The sequence below is a fragment of the Rhagoletis zephyria genome, unplaced genomic scaffold, assembly GCF_001687245.7.
Source record: "Rhagoletis zephyria isolate East Lansing unplaced genomic scaffold, Rhagoletis_zephyria_1.1 Rzeph_scaffold_00090, whole genome shotgun sequence".
In the NCBI taxonomy this organism is placed as follows: domain Eukaryota; kingdom Metazoa; phylum Arthropoda; class Insecta; order Diptera; family Tephritidae; genus Rhagoletis; species Rhagoletis zephyria.
In genome coordinates this window covers 465003-484028 of record NW_016157174.1, presented here as the reverse complement: position 1 = coordinate 484028, position 19026 = coordinate 465003, and the positions used below count along the sequence as shown (strand labels likewise).

Here is a 19026-nt window from a genome sequence, read left to right as displayed (position 1 = left end):
ATTCATGTTCATGTTCATGTTCATGCTCAAGTTCATGTTCATGTTCATTTTCATGTTCATGTTCATGTTCATGTTCATGTTAATTTTCATGTTCATGTTCATGTTCATGTTCATGTTCATGTTCATCTTCATCTTCATCTTCATCTTCATCTTCATCTTCATCTTCATCTTCATCTTCATCTTCATCTTCATCTTCCTCTTCATCTTCATCTTCATCTTCATCTTCATCTTTATCTTTATCTTTATCTTTATCTTTATCTTTATCTTTATCTTTATCTTTATCTTTATCTTTATCTTTATCTTTATCTTTATCTTATGAAGGTGTAGATAAACATAAACATAAACATAAACATTAAAAGCGATAGAGACAAAGATAGAGAGGAAGAAAGTGATAGGGATAAAAAGGAAATACAACTGAAGAATGTGCGATGTTATATTGTGATGTGTTATGCTACATATGTTATGTTATTGAATCTAATGCTATTCTATGTTATGTTATGCTAAGTACTAAGCTAAACTCCCCTCCACTTAACCCATTCCAACAAATTTTATTTCAGCTCAACTCAACTCACATAAACTATCCTTAATTTTAGCGGTTGAATTTCAACCGCTGGGCGAACACTAGTTGTAATAATTCATTTATTTTATCAATATAATTGGGTTTAAAATGTTGCAAATAGGTGGCAACCCTCCAAATTTTTGTGATACAATTGATCCTGGTATTATACCGAACAATACAAAAAAAAAACAATATTCAAATCGGTTCAGCCGTTCTCGAGTTTCGACGACCGTGCCATACGAACACAACATTTTTATATATATAGAATTGTATAAACAAATGGAAATATTTACTACTTCTAGATCAGATTTTTTAATCGTTTACATTGAATATCAATATTTATTCTATAATACATTATTTGAAAGAAAAAAAAACACGGAAACTTGCACCGACTCGCTAGTTATTACTTTTTTCACTCCTGCCACGGGCGCTTTTGCTTTCATGCCGCGTGCCGCTCGTACTCGCAGCGAGCGTGGTGCAACCAGAGAACGCAAAAAAAAAATAAAATTTATTTATAAACATAAGCATTGATTATTTAATACAATACTTGTTAAAGTTGTATACATAAATAACGTATGCGGAATGAAATACGAACTGATGCAGTAAAAAGAAACAGCTATACTTTCGGATGCAACAAATACTGTTTTCCCACTCATATAGATATTGCAACATTTTTATAGAAAAGACTCATGTCCTTAACGGTTGGCTTGTTTAAGTTTTCAGGCATAGTGCGCAGGGCTTTTACAAAAATGTTATCTTTGGACTTTATTTTGCCAACTTGAGTTATTATTTTTTAGCCCTTTAGACGATAATTAGTTCAGAGTTATATTTAGGTGTCCTTTTATAGGTCCCCAATGAAAAATATTTCCCTAATTCGTGGTACAAAACTAAAATGAATGTGGTGCAAGCAAATTTTGGGAAAGCGCTCATAGCCGCTTTTAATTTTCCTTTTCAACGTTTAAAAAATCTTGGGTAGAGTGGTTTGCACATATTTCATTATATCGCTGGCTCTTGCATAAGGGGTATTCACGATCCGGTGCATATTGTCTAGCATGGTGCATAGATAGCATGACTGTTGTTGTTTCATGTGTCCAAACAACAAAAAAATTAGCCAATCATGCTATTTATGCTATCTATGCACCATGCTAGACAGTATGCACCGGATCGTGAATACCCCTATAGTATTTAATGTTTTTTTGCTTGCTTTGTACTTTATTGCCACTGTACCCTGTGATTTTGCAGAGAGATCAAGCAATTTATGATTCTTGTTACGGTCTCATTTCGCTGCTATGTGAAACATTTTTTTCGCACTCATGGGTTTTCCTTCTAGTGTTTTCCTATTCTTTAAAGCCGACATTTCCTTTGTAAATAAAGTTTTTTTTAAGTCTCATAGAGAAAAAATTAAAAAGCACGTTACTTTTCGTGACATTGAGTTTCTGTATACAAAATTGCAAGCAAATTTTCTGAGTTCGTTCGCTTTCAAGGAAATTATTTCAGCATTATAATATACAACGAGGTAATTTTTAGTGCAATGCTTATTAAGATTGCGCAGTAGATTTTTGTATACACAGTTTGGCACCTCACTTTACCATAATTTCTTAAAATCTGCTTAGAAATTGCCCGTATTTCATTCGGCATCAGTGTTGCCAGAACTTTTCGGGCCGACCGGCTAAATTGGCAAAGAAAAACGGCTAAAAACGGCTAAAATGTTTCAGCTAAATTAACATGTTTTATTTGAATGAAGTTGAAAGATTAATAAATTCATTCAATAATTTAAAGTTAAGAAGGAAACTATCGTTATACTACACCTTTTCCAACTGTATTTCAGAAAAAAGCAATTGTATTTCAGAAAAGCTCAAATGAATTTCAGAAAAGAGCAAATGTATTTCAGAAAACCTCAATTGTATTTCAGATATTCCAATTGTATTTCGGAAAACCTCAATTGTATTTCAGAACAGTGGAAATGTATTTCAGAAAAGCTCAAATCAATTTCAGAAAAGACCAAATGTATTTCAGAAAACCTCAATTGTATTTCAGATATTCCAATTGTATTTCGGAAAACCTCAATTGTATTTCAGAACAGTGGAAATGTATTTCAGAAAAAGCCAAATGTATTTCAGAAAAAACCAATTGTATTTCAGAAACCCTCAAATGTATTTCAGAAAAGAAACATGCTTGTAGATAAATGTCTAAAAATTAAAAAAACAAACTCATTCGCTATTATTATTAGTCCGGTAACGAAGTGAATAATTATTCTGGAAATTTTTGATCGCGAGGTTTTATTAACGTACATAAATGGAGTTAAAGGACAATTGTGCGATTTGCAGAGTCGACATGCGCCGGCAACGGGTTCTTCGTTTGCTTCCATGTAGGCATTTATTCCACGTAAAATGTAGTGATCCTATTTTACAAACGAGGAAGTGTCCAATATGCCGAGGAGATGTTTTAGGTATGCATATACATACATATATACCAACGAACGAACAATTGTATTAATATTTGTAACTTTTTTGGTGCAGAAACGACGGTAGTGGAGAAGAAGAAATATGCAGTATATAACGACGTAGACCGATTACGCATTGTTGAGGCTGCCAATAGAGGTGAAGATTGGTGCAGTTTGGCAGCGTCATTAGGAATTGTATATAAAACTGCCTATACTTGGGTAAATTCTGGTAGAATAGAGACGCATAAAAGGGGTGGAGGTAACGAAAAAAAGCTTTCCGAAGATGAGGTAGACGTTATAATTCGTTGGGTGGAAGAAGAAAGTACCATCACACTAAAGCAGATCGTATCAAAAGTGCAAGTGGAGCTAAGAAAAAACATTTGCACATCGACCGCAGCAAATTATCTAGAAGGCAAAATGTTTAGCCTTAAAAAGCTACACCATTTGCCAGCGACGATGAATACGCTGGATAATAAGCAAAAGCGAGCAGAATTTGTAACCAAGTTGAGTGCCTTTATTCAACAAGGCAAGCAAATAGTGTACATAGATCAAACAAATTTTAATTTATTTTGTCGCCGCACAAGAGGTCGCTCTCGGTCTGGAATGCGAGCAAGTTTAACGTTGCCTCCATCAAGAGGACCAAACGTTCACCTAATCGCAGCTATAAGCACATCAGGTGTGCTATCAATGGAAACGCGTCGTGGCTCGTTCAAAAAGGAGAGCGCTGCAGAGTGGGTGAAAGAACTTTTAGAGAAGTGGAGAACTTTAGGCAACGATTTGACGGATTTGGTCATTGTATGCGACAATGCACCCTGCCATTCTGGACTAGAGCATATTTGCAATAACGGATCAGCCACTCTTTTACGTCTAGGACCATATTCCCCGATGCTAAATCCGATTGAAAATATATGGTCAAAAATTAAATCGTCCGTAAAAACTAATATGGCACTTCCTACGATAAATGGCCGAGGATTAATAGAAAGGCGTCTGCAATATTTGGAAGAAGTTATTCGTCAGGCAAAGGATACTGTTGCTACAGCAGATTGTGCTCGCGCTATACAGCACTCGTCCATTTTTTTTTCAGATGCTTTGGCGTTGCGTGACATGCCGGTTGGAATGTAATCCCAAGTTCGTTCTTTTTTAATAAATTCGATGCTCTGTTCCGTCGTTGCAACTTGGTTTTTTATTTGGTCGGAACGGGATGTTATATTTTGGTCTGCTCTTAGAAATTTGTATGCTTCTTTTCTGAAATACTTTTCTGGTTTTCTGAAACACATTTGAGGTTTTCTGAAATACAATTGGAATATCTGAAATACATTTCACTTTTTCTGAAACAAATTTGCGCTTTTCTGAAAAACAATTGAGGTTTTCTGAAATACAATTGGAATATCTGAAATACATTTGGGGTTTTCTGAAGTACATTTGCTCTTTTCTGAAATTCATTTGACCTTGTCTGAAATTCATTTGAGCTTTTCTGAAATACATTTGTTCTTTTCTGAAATACAATTGGAAAAGGTGTAGATTAATTAAAGCTCTACATCAGAAGTCATCTTGCGTTTGTATGACCTTCTTTTTCTGATGAAAAATTTTGTCTTATATTGTAACATTTGCACTAGGTTACTTTTCGTTCTGCAAAATGGCTTTATTAGTAGAAAGTATTCCACTTAGGCTTATTCGGGGGGCAATATTTTGAGAAATGAACACGTAAAGCTGTTAAAAGGCTGAGGAAAATAGTGCACCATTATTTCGAAAAGCCAGTAAATTATGTTCAAAAAGCCGGACGCTTTTTAAATTTTTAAGAATTAAACTATGTAATTTTATTTTGATATCCATATATTCGAAGCGTTCCCGTTTTTAAAGACCTGCTACTCTCTGCACATGCCTGTCAGAGCAACACTAAAGGATATTAGCACCACGATATAATTATTCATAGATATTGTCATTCCAGAGAGTTTTTCTTCACATAGAAATTCGTGCTCTTTTATTCTCACAAAATACTTTTTTTTCACTTTTATTTCAACATATTTTGATTTAAAGAAAAATACTGATAAAAATAAAATATTTCACACAAACAACAAAAAATAGTATCGATAATCGCATGAGGCTATTGCCTGAAAATTTTAGCGGCATTGTGCTACTATGATAGATGGCCGAGTAATCATAGCCAACTTATGTATAGTAACTGCAACACTGCCCATGCAAACAAAAGCGGTACTGGAATTATAAAATCTATGTATTATATTTTAAGACCTCCACCACAATATCTCGCAAAAATATTAAGATTTACGATCAGAAAATACCTCCAAAAATTTAGTTCTTTTATTAATAAACAGTTTTTTAAAATATTTTTTTCAAAAAAATTACCTCAGATGACTGAGTAGTTTAAGCTTAAAAAGTTTGCATAAAAATACAAAAAAAAATTTCTACGGAATCATAATAATGAGATTTTTGATGCTGTTTTTGCCGTTTTTTCAAAGACCGGTTTAAGAAAAACTTAAATAACTCAGCCAAAACCTTACCATTTAGACTTATGAGCACGGAACGGATTTTTAGGACCTAAAAACCTATAAAAAAGGCAAAATAAAATAACGAAATAGGCTGGAAAAGGCAACATCAAATAGCGGAAAAGGCAGGAAAAGGCACTAGGTATTGCAAAAAAAGCAAAATAAAATAGCGAAAAGGGCAGGAAAAGGCACTAGGTATTGCAAAAAAAGCAAAATAAGGCACTAAAAAAAGACAGAAAATACGAAGAACAATCAAAAGATACATTTATTTTAGAAATGTTTATATTACAAGTAAAAAGAGAAAAACTATGAACTAGTTTCATTATATGAAAAATTTGTACATTGAATATTTGACTATTTTATCCTTTCGAGTTTCTAATTCATGAAACTTTAATCTGTATAGTTGTAGTAACATTGAACCACAATATGCATTTTGAAGTTTTCTGTTAGCATTTTCATTCGATTTTCGCTAAGAAAAGCCTTGAATGTACTAAATGTGCGCTCGACGTAAGTTGATACAAGTGGAGCCCAATTTAAATATGGAACGTTTGAAACGTTCATATTATCCTCGCCCTTCACAATTTTATCCACACCCCTTATTGTCTCCAAGCCTACGTTAGCTGAGAAAACGGCTTTGAATTTCTCCAACACCGATTTGGCAAGAGGCCCCTGCGCTTCTATAAGCCGCATGGGCATGTGTATATTTTTTAATCTTAAAACAAATATTAAATGCAATAATCACTTTTTTAAAGGTAGAAAAGGCAAAAAAGNGGAATCAGGGAAAGCTAAATCGTGGACATTCTTAATCGAATATACTCTATCTCTTCAGCAGAAAAAAAGGCAATTTCCATAAAATCCGTTCCCTGCTTATGAGATAAGGTATTTTCTCACCCTTTTAATTTCTTTGCGAATAAGCTCATTCAAAANAAAAAGACAGAAAATACGAAGAACAATCAAAAGATACATTTATTTTAGAAATGTTTATATTACAAGTAAAAAGAGAAAAACTATGAACTAGTTTCATTATATGAAAAATTTGTACATTGAATATTTGACTATTTTATCCTTTCGAGTTTCTAATTCATGAAACTTTAATCTGTATAGTTGTAGTAACATTGAACCACAATATGCATTTTGAAGTTTTCTGTTAGCATTTTCATTCGATTTTCGCTAAGAAAAGCCTTGAATGTACTAAATGTGCGCTCGACGTAAGTTGATACAAGTGGAGCCCAATTTAAATATGGAACGTTTGAAACGTTCATATTATCCTCGCCCTTCACAATTTTATCCACACCCCTTATTGTCTCCAAGCCTACGTTAGCTGAGAAAACGGCTTTGAATTTCTCCAACACCGATTTGGCAAGAGGCCCCTGCGCTTCTATAAGCCGCATGGGCATGTGTATATTTTTTAATCTTAAAACAAATATTAAATGCAATAATCACTTTTTTAAAGGTAGAAAAGGCAAAAAAGGCAAATATCTTAAAAAAGGCAAAAAAAAAGCAACATCAAATGTGTATATATGGAATCAGGGAAAGCTAAACCGTGGACATTCTTAATCGAATAAACTCTATCTCTTCAGCAGAAAAAAAGGCAATTTCCATAAAATCCGTTCCCTGCTTATGAGATAAGGTATTTTCTCACCCTTTTAATTTCTTTGCGAATAAGCTCATTCAAAATATGAAAAAAGGAGGTGAGATAAACGAGTGTCATTCCATGTTGAATTAAGATGTGTTGGTATTGAATAAAAAATAAAAAAAATGAATGATTTTTTTTTCTTGCAAAGAAACAAAAAGGGTGAGAAAATGAGACCTGTGATACCTTATAAGTCTATATCGGCAAAGTTTTGGAGCAGGTTTTCAAGTTTTTCTTAAACAAATCTTTGAAAAAAGTTAAAAAAACAGCATCAAGAATCTCGTTATTATGATTTCGTTGATACAATTTTTTAATATTTTTATTTACCTACACTGCCGGAACAAAGTATTGGCACAGCAAATTTTTCACAATATATGCAACAATTTTTATTCTAATATTTTTCCGCCAATTTTGTATAAAAATATGGTTCGTTCAACAACAAAAAACATAAAAACATAATTCCTAAACTTTGTGCAAAACTCGCGAAAATTCAGCAAATTTTCATCAAAATTTTCAACTTTTTAATCAGATGAATATGCAGTTTTGCAGCCCATTAAATTCTAGTAAAAAATGCAAATTTGAAGTTAGTCAAAAATCGCGTTGATTTTTGAGAATTTTTTTTGCTAAAGGTGTTTTGCATTTTATCCATATAAAGCATTTGCGAAAAAAAATTTTGAAAATTTTGAAACAATTTAAAAAAATCCACGGCTAGGAATTCTAGCTACTTAAAACTTATTATAATAAGATTAAAAGATTATTATAATAAAATTGATTGGGCTACAAATCTGCAAACTCAAAAAAAATCTTAAAAATCTGATTAAAAATTTGCTGAATTTTTGGCGAGTTTTGCACATAGTTTAGGAATTATGTTTCTATGTTTTTTGCTGTAGAATGAACCATATTTTTATACGAAATTAGCGGAAAAATATTAGAATGAAAATTGTTGCATATATTGTGAAAAATTTTCTGTGCCAATACTTTGTTCCGGCAGTGTAGGTTTTTTAAGCTTAAGTTGTTTTGTTGTTTTTCCAAACAATCATTAAAGAAACTATTTTGACTACAAAAAGAAAAATTTCCCTTTTTTTACCAATAGCCGAATATAAAAATGTACCAATCTGTACAAATGGACCAATCAAGTGCCACTGCCTTAAAAATGTATTCAATTAAAAAATAATAATTCAACAAATTCAAACGACAGTTTTGTAGCCCATTGATTTAATAGAATAAAGAACAAGTTTCAAATGGCTAAAAACTACGATTTATTTTTTAGAATTTTTGAAAAAGCCCGAAATTTGTACGAAAGTTTGTTGAATTTTTATTTTAATATTGCACAAATTTGGAAACTTGAATTCACGAGGTTTTTTTTTAAGAATGAACTATATTTTTATAAAAAAAAGTAACCAAAACTAAATAACAACGAAAATAATACGTTAAAACTTGGCAAAAAGTGGTTCGGCTATAATTTCTTGATCACTGTATGTATTTTTTAAAATCTTTAATTGGACATGCACATTGTACATTAAGGAAGTACATAACAAAATTAAAAAAATATGCCTTTTTGCCTTTTTTCAAAGCACATTTTGCCCTTTTCCCAAGTTTTTAGTACATTAAAATCCTACATTTCTACTCGCAGCGAGCGTGGTGCAACCAGAGAATGCAAAAAAAAATAAAAATTTATTTATAAACATAAGCATTGATTATTTAATACAATACTTGTTAAAGTTGTATACATAAATAACGTATGCGGAATGAAATACGAACTGATGAAGTAAAAAGAAACAGCTATACTTTCGGATGCAACAAATACTGTTTTCCCACTCATATAGATATTGAAACATTTTTATAGAAAAGACTCATGTCCTTAACGATTGGCTTGTTTAAGTTTTCAGGCATAATGCGCAGGGCTTTTTCAAAAATGTTATTTTTGGACTTTATTTTGCCAACTTGAGTTATTTTTTTAGCCCTTTAGACGATAATTAGTTCAGAGTTATATTTAGGTGTCCTTTTATGGGTCCCCAATGAAAAATATTTCCCTAATTCGTGGTACAAAACTAAAATGAATGTGGTGCAAGCAAATTTTGGGAAAGCGCTCATAGCCGCTTTTAATTTTCCTTTTCAACGTTTAAAAAATCTTGGGTAGAGTGGTTTGCACATATTTCATTATATCGCTGGCTCTTGCATAAGGGGTATTCACGATCCGGTGCATACTGTCTAGCATGGTGCATAGATAGCATGACTGTTGTTGTTTCATGTGTCCAAACAACAACAAAATTAGCCAATCCTGCTATTTATGATATCTATGCACCATGCTAGATAGTATGCACCAGATCGTGAATACCCCTATAGTATTCAATGTTTTTTTGCTTGCTTTGCACTTTATTGCCAATGTACCCTGTGATTTTGCAGAGATCAAGCACTTTATGATTCTTGTTACGGTCTCATTTCGCTGCTATGTAAAACATTTTTTTCGCACTCTTGGGTTTTTCTTCTAGTGTTTTCCTATTCTTTAAAGCCGACATTTCCTTTGTAAATAAAGTTTTTTTTAAGTCTCATAGAGAAAAAATTAAAAAGCACGTTACTTTTCGTGACATTGAGTTTCTGTATACAAAATTTGCAAGCAAATTTTCTGAGTTCGTTCGCTTTCAAGGAAATTATTTCAGCATTATAATATACAACAAGGTAATTTTTAGTGCAATGCTTATTAAGATTGCGCAGTAGATTTTTAACCGACTTCCAAAAAAGGAGGAGGTTATCAGTTCGTCGGAATATATATATATATTTTTTTTTTTTTTATGTATGTTACCGCATAACTTTGGACCACGTCAATCGATTTCGATAATTGCATCGGAAAGGTAGTGTCTCAGAGGTGGTCCCATACTAATCTGGTTGAGGTCCGATCAGTGGATCATGAGATATATATATATATATATTTTTTTTTTATATGGGAGTTGAAGTCGGTTTTTTTTTGCTAAAAATTACTTGTTGTATACACAGTTTGGCTCCTGAGTTTACCATAATTTCTTAAAATCTGCTTAGAAATTGCCCGTATTTCATTCGGCATCAATGTTGCCAGAACTTTTCGGGCCGACCGGCTAAATTGGCAAAGAAAAACGGCTAAAATGTTTCAGCTAAATTAACATGTTTTATTTGAATGAAGTTGAAAGATTAATAAATTCATTCAATAATTTTAAGTTAAGAAGAAAACTATCGTTACACTAGATTAATTAAGCTCTACATCAGAAGTCATCTTGCGTTTGTTTGACTTTTTTTTTTCTAATGAAAAATTTTGTCTTATATTGTAACATTTGCACTAGGTTACTTTTCGTTCTGCAAAATGGCTTTATTAGTAGAAAGTATTCCAATTAGGCTTATTCGGGGGGCAATATTTTGAGAAATGAACACGTAAAGCTGTTAAAAGGCTGAGGAAAATAGTGCACCATTATTTCGAAAAGCCAGTAAATTATGTTCAAAAAGCCGGACGCTTTTTAAATTTTTAAGAATTAAACTATGTAATTTTATTTTGATATCCATATATTCGAAGCGTTCCCGTTTTTAAAGACCTGCTACTCTCTGCACATGCCTGTCAGGGCAACACTAAAGGATATTAGCACCACGATATAATTATTCATAGATATTGTCTTTCCAGAGAGTTTTTCTTCACATGGAAATTCGTGCTCTTTTATTCTCATCCGTCTTTTGCGAATAAAACTTCACACTACAATTTAAGACATTCATAAAAAAATTGTATGAACAAATCCCCGCTACGTTCGTTGGAAAAAATACAGTGACGCAACTAGAAAAATTATGATAAGCAGTTTTGTAGTCTAGTTTAATGAGGTGCAGCTTTGAATTAGCGAGGACTTACTGCTGATTTTTGGAATTTTTTAATGACGGTGTACGAATTTTTTGCCAGACAAAGTATGTTCGACAAACAAAACGGAGAAACACTGTCAAAAAAAAATTGCCTAAAATCAGCGGTAAATACTAGGTACTTTAAATTTTCTACTTTATTATACTTATTTTAAAATTTCTAAAGATACTGATATTTTTTATAATTGATATAAAATGATATTTTTTAAGTAATCAGCTATATAAACATTAAATTAGCTAATGAAAAATAAGCCAAACTTGCTAAAATGTCGCGTCCCAGTTTATATTTGGGTCACCGTATATGTGCTTAAAAAAATCATTGAAATCGGCCCAGTATTTGAAGACTTTTCGGATTAGAAAAAATTTTCTTTCAATTGTGTATCGTTGACGATACTGCAAAACGTTCTATGTCACTTATTTCCCCCGGTGCTTAGTGGATCTGTTATCTGTATCTGATCGCTTCTGGTAATCGTTCATCATCGTCAGCCAAAGGTACACAGTTTTGTCATTCGTTTATTAGGGTGTAATGATTTGCAGATGCATTCCAGTGGAAGTAAGAGACCATCTAAGTATCAAGAGTACTAATAGACATAGACCGTTTTGCAGTATCACCGACGATATATGTAACACACTTCGACAAGAAAAATTTCTCCGAGATAAGGCTATCCATTTCTATTCGATTTTTGGTCGCTAAATTTGCAAAAATTGAAACTTATATATATAAATTTTAAGAAAATATTGCAAATAGCAAAATCGGTTAAAAACGGTTATTTTTTTTTGCAAAGCGGCTAACAAATCGGCTGCCGGCTAAACCGAATTTTCTCCGGCCGTTTGCGTTCGCAACCCGCTAAATCGAGCCGGAAAACGGCTAAAATGGCAACACTGTATGTATTTATGTATGTAGATATGTCCTTACATACGTACATAATCCATGGTGAGAAAATGTATAACTTAAGGACGAGCACACCTAAAATAGAATTATTAGCAAAAACCAACAATACTAACAACCACATGATCAAGTGAATTGCAGCGGAATAGCTGCGCTTGATTGTGTTGGCATAACAAAAATGAAAATAGTGGAAAAAAGCAAACGATAATTTACAAGGCGTACTTAGCACGGTGCATAGGCAACTGGCTGAGTCAGTGGGATCGTCGGTTCGAATCCTACTGAAAGAAGTCTGATGAGGAAATGTGGTGATTTCCGAAATAGCTAACACTTCTACCATTTTTTAAAGTTATTGTTGCTTTTCCACAATAAATTTTCATTTAAAAAATGGCCTCGAGCTCATTATAAAATTGTTGAATATAATTGTTAAAAGGCCAAAAAATAACAAAAAACAAATAACTTAAGGACGAGCACACCTAAAAGTTAAGCATTCTAAAAATAGAATTATTAGCACAAACCAACAAAACCAACAACCACATGATCAAGTGAATTGCAGCGGAATAGCTGCGCTTGATTGTGTTGGCATAACTAAAATGAAAACAGTGGAAAAAATCAAACGGTAATTTACAAGGTGTACTTAGCACGGTGCATCGGCAACTGGCTGAGTCAGTGGGATCGTCGGTTCGAAGCCTACTGAAAGAAGTCTGATGAGGAAATGTGGTGATTTCCGAAATAGCTATCACTTCTACCATTTTTTCAAATTATTGTTGCTTTTCCACAATAAATTTTCATTACAAAACGGCCTCGAGCTCAATAAAAATTGTTGAATATAATTGTTATAAGGCCAAAAAAACAACAAAAGACAAATTAAAAATTTTGTACAGAATAATGATTATTTGAAAAATTTAAACAATCAGGCTAAAGCGTGATAATTAACTATTCTCATAAAAAAAATTAGCAAGATACATGCTATGAATCAGTGGATAATAAATAATTACTGAATTCATCAAAAAAAAGTTTAAAACAATAACTCTTGTAAAACTTCGAATTTTCCAAAATTGCTCAAATTACTATTTTTTTTATGGTTGCAAAAAGAATAGAGTGATTTGTGCGAAAAAATCTCGACCTTCCAATTTTGGTTGGCCCACTTGAGAGACTTGCACTCTGTATGAACATGTGTTTAAATATAACCAACATCAAACATACATCATATATGCATGTCAAACAACTTAGCTATTTTATTTTCTCCTTAAAATACCAAAAATACGTGTGTAACCAAAGAACGTAGATAACAAGAAAGGACAATTGTACAATTGTATAATTGTAGCGAAAGTGCGCAACAGGGGCGTGCCTTCTCTTTTGCCCTAATGCGCTTTTTTGATTGGTTGAAAAGAGAAGGCACGTCTCTATTGCGCACTTTCGCCACAATTATAACAAGTTGTCCCTTCTTGTTATCTACGTTCTTTGGTGTAACTGTAAGTAAAGAATCGTCATTTCACACATTGCACAGATTTGAATTGAATTGTTTTGCATTGCCTTTCATTGCCATTGCTTTTCAATACCATTGCTTTTATTGCCTTCTCACACAATGGATGCTTGAAGCGACAATGCTTAGAGAGAAACAAGCTATACAGTGACATGAATTGCTCATTTCTCTCTGTGCTCTTGCATAGCATTGGTGGTTGAAAACAAAACATTGCATTGCTATGTTAAATGACCAAATGGCTTGAAACTCGCTGTAACTCGACTTGTGCACCAGTCTAGTAGGTACATATGTACAACTTGCAAGATTTTCAAACCATTTGCCCGTTGGCGAAACATTAAAATTTACCAATTCAGTACGCGAGGTGCTGGCTAGTCTTTTTTCCCCCTATAATCCAAATAATCGCCAGATTAGCCATTTTCAACTCTAATTGGACTGCAATAATTTATATATGGGTACCTATGTATATTTCGGCTTTGATATTAAAAATGCCGTTATATTTACCCGCATTGGTCAATTTATTGACCATTTGCTGCGGCATTACACCCAAGCATGTGAGCAATGGCTCAAATATCAAATGCGCATCGAGCAGTTTTATTGAGTCCTGCAGAATGCCACCACGTGTTTGACCCGCGCCTGGTAATTTCACCGGTGCCGGTCGAATTAATTCCTTTTCAACGGAGTTTTCCTTCTTTTTGTTGTCTTGCTGCTTTGCCATCCAGAAGTACAAGTCCTCTTTTTGATTCCCCGGCCCAAGCCAAAACTTATTTACTGAATTGCTAGAACTCAATGAACCCTCCTGCAATGCGCCATACTCTAAAATATGCAAAAAACATTATGTATAGATCATATACGCGCTTAAAGTAAATTGCTTAGGCATCTCACCGAATTCCGGCACCTGCTTCTCTACCAGTCCGGAGATTATTGGCAGCATTTGTATGCTAGAGCGAGATGAATTGCCATGTGAAATATTTGAGCATCTACTTAATGCTTTGCTACAATAACATCGCATGTGTTTCCGCATAGAAGTTCGGTAATAAAGCGATTGAAACAAGGACAGAAGAACGCATATTTACACACAGGAATTCATATGAGGCAATTAAACGGGTAAAGAGGACAAATACATATACAAAATGAAAATAAAACTGGATTTTGAATATATCGATGTATTTATACTAGGGTGGTCCAAAAACAGTAAAGTCGGAATTGTAATGCTCTTACCCCCTAGGATTGTTCTATATCAAAAAAAGTAGAACCCTATTTTTTATTTTGAAATTAAAAAATATTTAGAGGTCGCTCAAGGCGCTCAAAGTTTTCCATGTATTTTTATATGGGAAAAATAAATTTTTTTCGTAGAAATGGTATATAATTCTTGAAAGTAAATATTTTTCGATCGGAAAACTCTGGTTCTCTTCAGGAGGCTTTCGATAATAATACCCAATTATTTAACCATTTTTTAATACTAACGATTTTTTATCGGTCGCCCCATTGCATGTTTCGGGATTTTTTTGGGGTTTTGGCGGACCTATAAATTATAGTTGCAATGAAAAAATGGTTAAATAAACAATTGGGTATTATTATTGGGAATCTCCTGCAGATAAACAGAGTTTTCTGAAAGAAAAATATATAGATTTTTAACTATTCTATACCATTTCTACGAAAAGTTGTTTTTTCCCTATATAGAAATCATGGAAACCTTTGGGCGCTTTGAGCGACCTCTAAATATTTTTTGATTTTAAAATATAAAATAAGGGTATATTTTTTCAGTATAAAACAATCCTAGGGGGTGAGAGCATAAAAATTCCGACTTTAATTTTTCACATGCATTTTTTGACCACCCTAATGTATACATATCTTAACTTATATAATAAGTCAATAATTTTATTGATTAACAATCACTGAAAAAAAAACTTACCCTTTTCGTGTTACATGAATATTTGGTGATGTGGAGTTTGACCTTTGTGCCGCGCCATGTAAGAAAGCTTCATTAGCAAATCTCATGCCAAATTGTGAAGTATCTAAATTTTAAAATATTTTTCTTGTTAAAAATCTCATACATGCCTACAAATTTGAAATCACGGTAATAGCATGTGAAAAGAAAATATAATAGAATCTAAAAATAGATATAGGGTAGCTTAAGATTTATTTGAAAGTGCAGAGTATTAGATCGAAAGAAACTCAGTGTACACAAATGTAAAATAATATCAGCACATTTCAGCCAAGGTCCAAAATGATGGTGAAATAAAATGTTTCATGTAAATAAAACAGAACTTGCATTTTAATCTAAATGTCGTTCTGTTTGTGGCAGAGAAAGTTTCATTCAGTGGCGGACTGGGTCAACTTGTCAAATAAGGTTAAATTAACTACACACAGAAAAAAGTAACGTAATTTTTTCAAACAGCGTCATTTTTGGGGTTTCCATATTAGCAATTTTAAAATTTTGAACAGAAAAAGTATGTTCACATTATCGTAATTTATCGTTCATTCGTAATTTATAAAAAACTCATGCTAAAATCAAGTAATTTTGCCATGTAAAATTTGTCAGTAAATGCGAAATTCGCGAAAATTCAACCAATTTCAAAAATTTGCTATCAAAATTTTAGATTTTTTAATCAAATGTTTTAGAAACGTTTTGGGCGTGCATTTTTATAGCCTATTCAATTCCAGTATAATAAGGTGCAAGTTCGAAGTTATGAATTTTCTTCGATATAAAATGCGAAACGCCTCCAACCAAAAAGTTCTCTAAAAGCGGTGCTAATTTTGAGGTACTTCAAACGTTCGCTTTTTGTACTGAGATTGAATGAGCTATAAAACTTCATCCTAGAGCTGGGATACTATAGATAGCATCGCCACTCTATAGTTTACAAAACGATAGTTGAAAACATCAATAGTATCGATGGTACTATCGTCGTGAAAGGTATTGAATTTGCTTGAAAATTAAGTAATTAATAAATTTATAAAATTTATAAATTACTTTGTAAAGTAAAGAGATTATATAAATTTTAAATTTGAGTGTATCAAAAAGAAGTTCTTATAATAATAAAATAAACTTATCAATTTATGCGTCTGAAATATATATATTTATATAACTTGCATCCACTTGAAAAGCGACAGGCAAAATCTGAATTTATTTTTTATAAGGAAAAATTAAATTCGGATTTAGTTTGTCCCTTTTGAAGTACAAAGAAGTGAAATTTGGTTAAAATAATACATTTCTAATACTACAAAACAAAAGATATTCGTTTAAATTGACCACTCATACTTATAAAAGACGCATATCAAAATACGGACAAGGGAAATTATTAACATATTACCATATTAAAAGAAAGCGAATATATTAAATAAATAAATAAAAAGTTTTCAAAACTATCGATAGTGGCGACGGTTTTCAACTGTCGATACTATCGATATTACTATAGATTTCTTTAAAAATTTTAAGCTGTTTTCAGATTTTTTAGAATTTTTCTGAGTACACAGTGTCTTAAATTTTAGTGTAATAAAATGCAGGTTTGAAGTAGCTAGGCAAGTGTTGATTTTTTTAAATTTTTGGTCACGCATTTTCTTCGAAACAAAGTGTGTTGAAAAATTTTTTGTATGGAGAAAATCCGCAACACCTTCCAACAAAAAAAATTCCAAAAAATCAATAGTAAGTCCTAGTTACTTAAAATTTGCACTTCATTAAAATAAAATTGAGTGGTCTACAAAACTGCATACTCAGAATGTTAAAAGAAAGTTTGAAACTTTTACTAACAAGGTTTTTGTTAGATAACAAGCTACACTTTCATAAAGAAATAAGAAACATTAAATAAACGAAAGGGAAATGCCAAAGAATGCTAAAATATCGTTACTGTTAGTATTGTACGATTATCCGTGAATTAATCGCTGAATTCCATAATCCTGCCGATACCACAGTACAAGCCACCAGACAAGTCAGTTGCGAATCAGCAAGCTATATGTTCAGTTGTGTTAGCAAGTTTTCTAAAGTGTTTTAATTGCCTTAACAAGTATTGTTATTAGTTGTTATTGCATAAACAAGTATTGTAAAGTGTTTGTTGTACAATAAAGTTAATTGTACTGTAACTTGGTCATCGCATACTGGGGCCAAGCGTGCTCAAAATTCAAATTTTAAAAACTTTTTTTTTTTTTGCAAAAATAAAAACGCAGGTTTATTCCCCATTAAATTCTACATTTGGGGGTAAGTTTTCACCTTTCTATCGTTTTTCGGCTGGGAGATATGCGTGTTCAAACTTGACAAATTTGAACAAAAAACTTTTTTTTTTTTAAACTGAGAAATTCAAATGTACAATTTAAATGGTTACTGTAAGAAAGCGGTATTAAGGTATCCCCACACCTATGCGATTCTGCCGGTGAGAATCTCTTCCGACAAAAATTACAACAATGCCGACAACAGTTTTAAATGAGAAACTTCACACTTGTGCGATTTTGCTGCAGCGATTTATTCGAACATTCCCAGTTCTCCTTTTGGTAGTGCCGAAATCGCAGACTGCCACGTTTTGAGAACGAAAAATGTCAATAAAAGGATTTTACAATATTGAAAGAAAATTGAACGTAAGAAAACAAAACATATTTGATGTAGAAAAGTTAAGAATTTTATTTTTGATGAAAAATATTTTTTGTTTGTCTATAAATTGACAATTTTTACTGCGATAAAATCGCTCAGATGTGTGCGTACGTGCGTTTTCGAAGCAGTAACGTTTGTAGCATCAAAAACGGTGCAGTTTCGTTGCGACATAATGCATTGGTGTGTGGATACCTTTAAATTTCGTCATTTTGTTTTTTCCATTACTTAAAATGAAGTTTATTTATTCTTTTGGTAAATTTTGTTTGAAATTATGTGTTTTAAAAAAATTACGATTAAAAACAACTAAGCTAACCTCTGTTTTTTGCAAGTGTAATTTTCAAAATCCCTTTTTTTTAAATGCGCAAAGCGCTTTTAAATTTGACAGCACTGCAATAAAGTACTAGGAATCCGGGTTCAAAACCAAAAGCCCTTGCCCATTTTTAAATAAATTGGTTTTAAAAATTTCACTTTGATTTTAATTAAACACAAAAACATACACTTCTGGTTAAGTTTGGTTCTGTTTCATTTCGAACTTAAACTGTTTATTATTTTGAAGTTGCTCAATGAATAAAAAGCGGATTTAGTTCTATCAAGGACTTTAAAATCTTTAGTGAGAAGCGGATTTAGTTCGAACAAGGACTTTAAAAACTTTACAGAGATCTATAGTAGGAAAACGGGTTGCGCTGACAATTCAGGGGACGTTTTTAATAGATAGCTAGTTTTATTAGACCCTCTGATTACTTGCTCGCACCTATTGCCAGTGGTCACCAACCGGAGATCTTTCATTGCTGAAGCAATGGAGTTAGTAGAACTTGAAGCGAATTATATTAGTTTAACGGGGCTTGGATGGGATTCAGATTCCGATTATGAGGAATAGGTGTCACAGTTTTCATTACATAGTGCTTATCATAACTTTAAAACACCCACACATTGAAAAGTTTTGACTATTCTTTTTTTATACCCGAGCGCACTTGTGCACAAGGGTATATTAATTTTGTTCACATAACGGTTGTTTGTAACAGCCAAAACGAATCGAGATAGATATAGACAAATGTATACATAAATG

The 19026-nt window shown here is 32.6% G+C and overlaps 1 protein-coding gene across 1 annotated transcript in view; it reads right to left on the bottom strand.

Annotated features, from left to right (window-relative positions):
• tweek (transmembrane protein KIAA1109 homolog tweek) overlaps nucleotides 1-19026 on the bottom strand; it is a 443660-nt gene that overhangs the window by 63383 nt on the left and 361251 nt on the right. Inside the window, exons 20-22 of the mRNA XM_017630557.1 lie at nucleotides 15294-15396; nucleotides 14264-14373; nucleotides 13883-14194 (exon numbers count right to left, since the gene is read on the bottom strand). Of these exons, the coding sequence (XP_017486046.1) occupies nucleotides 13883-14194; nucleotides 14264-14373; nucleotides 15294-15396 (525 nt within the window). The remainder of the gene's footprint in view (nucleotides 1-13882; nucleotides 14195-14263; nucleotides 14374-15293; nucleotides 15397-19026) is intronic.